Source organism: Vombatus ursinus, unplaced genomic scaffold, assembly GCF_900497805.2.
Source record: "Vombatus ursinus unplaced genomic scaffold, bare-nosed wombat genome assembly UNPS02014791.1, whole genome shotgun sequence".
Classification (NCBI taxonomy): Eukaryota; Metazoa; Chordata; class Mammalia; order Diprotodontia; family Vombatidae; genus Vombatus; species Vombatus ursinus.
The window spans coordinates 33,533,157-33,539,209 of record NW_020954569.1 but is presented as its reverse complement, the minus strand read 5'-3'; the positions used below and the strand labels follow the sequence as shown (position 1 = coordinate 33,539,209).

At 39.2% G+C, this 6,053-nt stretch overlaps 1 protein-coding gene across 1 annotated transcript; it reads right to left on the bottom strand.

The window, feature by feature from the left end:
* Positions 1-3,420: 3,420 nt before the first annotated feature.
* Positions 3,421-4,356, bottom strand: LOC114048138 (taste receptor type 2 member 1-like). The gene has a single exon (XM_027869071.1). The coding sequence runs from the start codon at positions 4,354-4,356 to the stop codon at positions 3,421-3,423; it is 936 nt and encodes a 311-aa protein (XP_027724872.1).
* Between the last annotated feature and the right edge of the window lie 1,697 nt (positions 4,357-6,053).

Below are 6,053 nucleotides of genomic sequence, written 5' to 3'. Positions count from 1 at the left end.
AAAACTGAGGCAAGCAGGGTTAAGTGACTTGCACAGAGTCATACGGCTAGTAAGTGTCTAAGACTGGATTTGAACTCAGGTCTTTCTGATTCCAGGCCCAGGTGGTATAGAAATATAGCTATATAGTGTAGTATATAGTATAGATTTCTATATAGTATACAAGCTCTATACTACCTAGCTGCCCAAGGTACATTTGTACTCACAATTGGAGCAGTTCACCCCCAGCAGTCAAGGTGGTATTGGTAGCTAGGCCGGTGTACCTGCCTTCAGGATTGGCTCTACTAGGTCTATTTAACTGACATTTAAGTACATTATTAATTCAATTTGCAAAGTTACAAATACTCATTGGCTTTCAAGGCTTAAGGTTTCTTTAAACAATAACTGGGTAGCATCACCTTCATATAATATAGTAGAATAATAAGGGTAGCAGCATGGCACAATGGAAAGGATGCTTCATTTGGAGCCAGAGGGTCTGGATTGGAATCCCTTCTCTGACACTTAGTACCTCTGTGTTCATTAGCAAGTCACTTTATGTCCTAGGGCCTCAGTTTCTTCCTCTGTAAAATGAAGAAATTCAACTAGGTCCCAATCTATAAGGTCCTTTCTAGCTCTGAATCTGTGATCACATGATCCTACACTGCAAAAATTCCTCAGGATTTTAAGAAGGAAACTGCCAAAGATTTAATAGTATTAATTGTAAACCAAAGATGTATTTCCAAACATATTCTCACAATGTTCACCGCAATAATTAGCTAAAACTATTGAAAGGTAGATGCCAGCTAGATGGCACAGCAAAACTGGGCCTGAAGTCAAGAGTTCAAATATGGCCTCAGACACTTACTACCTGTGTGGCACTGTACAAGTCACTTAACCTCAATATGCTTAAATTTCCTCATCTGTAAAATGGGGATAATAATAGCAACCTACCTCTCAGAGTTATTGTGAGAATCAAATAAGATAATAATTGTAAAGCACTTAGCACAGTGCCTGGCACATAGTAAGTGCTATGTATATGTTAGCTATTGACCTTAGAGTGATCGAAATTTATAACAATTGAGTACTTACTTTCAGGCCTTGCCCAATTTCAACCATGTATTTTGTACCTTGGTAGTTGCTTGCTTTGGGCTCATAAGATGAGAGACTGGAGGTAGAAGGGACCTCAGAATCCAACCACCTCATTTTACAGATGAGAAAATTGAGACCTAGAGTGTTTAAGTGACTTCTCCAGGGTCACACAGCTAGTGAGTAGCATGTGTCTGAGACTGGATTTGAACTCAGGTCCTCCTGACAGGAGGGCCATTACTCTATCCCCTGGGCCACCTAGCTGCCACAAGGCATACATTCTTGTAAGTCATGAGACTTAGAACTGAAAAGGCCCAAAAATATTTACCCTTTCACTTTCTAGATGAAGAAAATGGAGAAGGCAAGCTTACCCAAGGTAGGCAGATGGGTGAAAGCAGATTCAGGTTTCAATCTAAGACCCCTGATTGGCTTTACTATCAGGGGACTTGGGTTCAAATACTGCCTTTATCACATTTTACTTGTATGACTTTACACAAGTCACCTCACTTCTCTGGGCTTCAATCTCCCCATCTGTAAAATGGGTGTGTGAAAAACTAGACGGTCTTTAAGGATATCCCAACTCTAAATCCATGTTACTATGCAGTACTTTTTCCACTATACCTGATGACTCTCATAAGTCATCCCATGTATTACAATAGAGTTAAAAAGTAACTGGCTCTATAATTACATTATATTTGCTTGTTGAAGGAATAGTTCTCTAGCTAGATATTACTTCATATACACTTTACTATTTAACTGAACACATACACTCCCCAATTACATTTCTTGAGCACACAGTGGTAAAGGGGTGAGAGGAAACCATCCATGTCTCCTCCCAGGCCCTGTTGCAGAGCCAATGGATTGTACTTAACTCCAGAACATGGTCATCCTTGAATCATCAGGCTACAAAAATTGTAAGCTCCTGGCACTTTCTACACTTAGGATATGAGATCTTTAAAGGGAGGGATCATTCCATTTCTGGGTCTTTGTATCCCTAAAACCTTGCACAGTGACTAGCACATAGTAGGTGCTTAATAAGTGCTTGGTGACTGGTACCTTCTAAGAGGAGCAGAGTAAAGTATAATAGAAGGGAGTTTAAGGCCTTTGTGCTACCCGATTTACAAAGCCTGTGAAAAGCAAAAGCCCAGAAGCCAATGAAGAGTTATTTCACTTCCCCAAAGAGAAAATCCTCCTCTACTTCCTCCCGCGTAAACCAGGGAAGGAAAGCCTTCTGTGGAAGACTTTATTTACATTTTTTGCACAATGGACCCCTTTGGAAGTCTGGTGAACTCTATTAAACTCTTCCTAGAGTGATGTTTTTAAATGAACAAAATAAAATACATATGATTACAAAGGAAACTAATTATATTAGAAATAATTATTAAAATATTTTTAAAACAGGTTCACACGGAGACTCCAGGTTAAGAACCTCTAGTCTATGAGTTTATTGCTGCTTGATATATACAACCTATAGGATAGAACATTGAACAAAAAGATACTAACATCTAGAGGATATTTAATAATCAGGAATTCCTAACCCATGAAAATTCCCTCCCCTCAAAAACAAAAACAAAATCACCAACTATAGCCTAACTTAGGAGAACTGTGTGCTGAATACACTTACCCCAGAAGAAAAAAATAGGGTTGAAAGAATTTATATATATAAATATACATCTTAGTACCAAATTCATCCAAATGAAGCTGAAAATTAATTTCTTCCTATTAACAGATGGAAACATCCTCAGCCCCTGCCCACTTGTGATGATTCTGCCTCTGGGAATACAACATGCTTGAAAATTGCTGCCTCCAAGGAAGAGTTCCATCGCTATGTGGACAAATGCAACCTGAAACACATTTGTAACATCACCTCTTTTATCTACCCCATGAAGGCAAACTGATCTGAACACTGGACTCCCAAATCTTCTTTCTCCATACGTTTGGATTTTAGTAGTTGACGGGCCACATAACCGCAGCATTTGAGAATTCAATCTGACAAGTGGGGATAAAAGTCAAGCTTGTCCTCACCTTCCCCTCTGGTGACAAGGGAAGGAATTGCCTTCTTTTTCTGTGACCTTTAGGACTGCTTTGAGAGTCTCCCAAAACAGGAATGTACCAGTGGAGAGCAGATGTGCAGCCAGTGCTTTCAAGACCAGGAGAAACAGCCTTCACCTGGACTTCAGCACTAACTGTGCAGATGAGTCTTGACTTTCAAAATGAACAAGTTATCCTGATAATCAATTGAATGTTCCAGAAGGGTGACATTGTCATGAATTTGCCCTTTTTTTTTTAACCTAAAAGCACATCAAACTGATAAGTTACACCTACAATAAAGTGATGCAGATTTAGAAACAGCATGCTTTATTGGCTCTGTGTAGAGTCAAGTGCTGAACCTCGTCCCAGACAACACTTAGCAGAGAGCAGAAACTTTCTTGTATAATGCTTCAGCTTTGAATTTCCTAGAATTAAGATGATGGAGTGTCCAGAGGGGTATAAGGCAGCCAGTGAGAACACAAGAAACAATAAGAAATCTCTCCCTATTGGAAATGTAGAAAATGCTACCAGTACCCCAACATAATAGGAGGTATAGAGGACAAGGAAGGAGAATATCGATTTCATAGCACGGATATGGGCTTCGCTGCTTGGGTCTCTGGAGCCAGTTGCCATGCTTCTCATTTGTCTGGTGTGTCTACACAGAGAATAAATCAGCAGAAATGATGCAACATTGAACATGCATAATGGCATTGCCAAACCCACAACAAGAATTGGAGTTGGAAATATATACTGGAAAAGAGCTTGGGTAGTGATATTTCCTGCCAAAAATCTTCTCAGCTCCTTGTTGTCCCTTGGCCAATACAGTAGGCTCTGGCACATAGAAATGGCAGATGAAATTAGCAATGACACCAGAATCCACCATGGCACAAGCCTAGAGATCCTCATCTTCAACCAGAGGAAGAAAGGGTGGACAATGTTGGCAATCTTCACACAGTAGAAGACACAAAGGTAGGTAGCAAGCCAAAGATTGACTTCATTTACGAAAAGGTAAAATATAAAGACTTCACGGTCCATATATAACTCTACAGTCAAGAAAAACATCAGATGGCTCACAAATATTAACACTTGCGAAAAAATTCTGAAGATTCCCAGACTGGTCAGAAGGAGGTCATATGCTGTCACCTTTTTCCTCTTGATATACTCAAGGCCACTCACTATTATAATGATTCCATTGGCCATAATTCCCGCAAGAAATTGGGCTATTCCAAAAATGAGTTGGACGAATAAGAATGGAGCTATCATTTTGAAGCAAAATAATAATTGCTTTATTTCAGTTTTCTCCTGATGGATTTCAAAAAAGTTTATATCTGCTTATTTGTCTTCTTCCTATCTTAACAAACCAAAGACTTAAAAAAAATTTATTGTACTATGCTACCTAAAAGGAAGCTCATCTCATGAATAAAGGCAATATGATATAGTAGCTGAAATATGCTTTCCATTTGTGTTCTCAGTTTTGTTCATGAAGATTCAAATAAGTGAAGACCAGGATAACCAACAATTTTGTTTTAAGCACCCAGTTTTTGCATTTTTCATGTCTATTTATATCAAAACGTCATCACAAACAAATGATTGAAATAGGAGCCTTGAGATCAGTGTAATCAATTACTAAATCAATTACTCTAAGCAAACTTACTGAGCCAAATGATTAGCTGAAAGATTTTTGTGCTTCACTACTATTACTATCACCGCCACCACCACAGTTATTAACAATTTGTATTTGGACATGGTGAGTGGGGAAATTTATTTTGCTTGACCATACATGTTTGTAACAAGGGGTTTTCTTCTCTTCCTCAATAGGAAGGAGAGTGGAAAGGAGAGACGCAGACAAAAATGGTCAAAAGACAACTGAAAAAGTAAAATTTATTTTAAAAATATTTTACCCTTGAAAATGTAGCACATATAATTGTATGGAAGCGTGCTTGAAAAGTCACCAGTGAGGACCAGGAGAACACTGTACACAGTAACAGTAATAGTACACAATGATCAAACTGTAAATGACTTAGCTATTCCCAGCAAAACAAAGATCCAAGAAAATTCCAAAGGACTCATGATGAAAAATGCTATCAACCTCCAGAAAAAGAACTGATGGAGTCTGAATGCAGATCGAAGCATGCTATTTTATACTTTCACTGTTTTTTTCATGTTTCCTTTTTCTTTTTCTTCTTTCACAACATGACTAATTATGTTTTACATGATTGAGTATGTATAACCTATATCAAATTGCTTATTGTCTCGGGGGTGAGAAGTGAGGGAGGGAGAACTCAAAAGTTTTTTTTAAAAGGAATGTTAAAAATTGTCTTTATATGTAACTGAGAGAAAATAAGATATTATTTTTAAAAGTTGCTAGAGAAACCAATTGTGATTTATCAAGTTCCAATTTCATAAATAATACAATACAAAGTATGGTACTGCGGGTGGGCAGAGCCAAGATGGTGAAAAGGAGCCAGGAAGTTGTCTGAGCTCCCCCCAGTTTCCCTCAGAAACAATGTTAAATCAAGCCTCTAAAAGAATTCTCGAATGACAGAACCCACAAAAAGATGGAGTGGAACAATTTTCCAACCCAAAAGAACTTTGAAAGACTTCAGGAAAGAATTGTCTCAATTGACAAAAAGGAAGCAGAGCCCATGGCAGGTGGTGTCTGGGCAAGTCAGTGGGAGGCTCTTAACCACAGCAAAGATCAGTAACTGAGGCCCTGTAGTCATGGCTCAGGAGGCCAGTGTCACAGCAGGAAAGTTATGAAGCCTCTAGTCCCTGTGCAGCAAACAAATTGCCAGCCCTGAAACTCAGGGCACAACAGGCATGACTAGGCTGGACCACCCCAGCTCAGAGGGCAAGCAGTCAGCCCCTCAAGCCTCAAAGCAGAAAGCCAATGATCAGGTCCCTGGCCCACAGCGCAAGATGCTGGGGACAATGCTGTCTGTACCTCAGGAGCAGAGCAC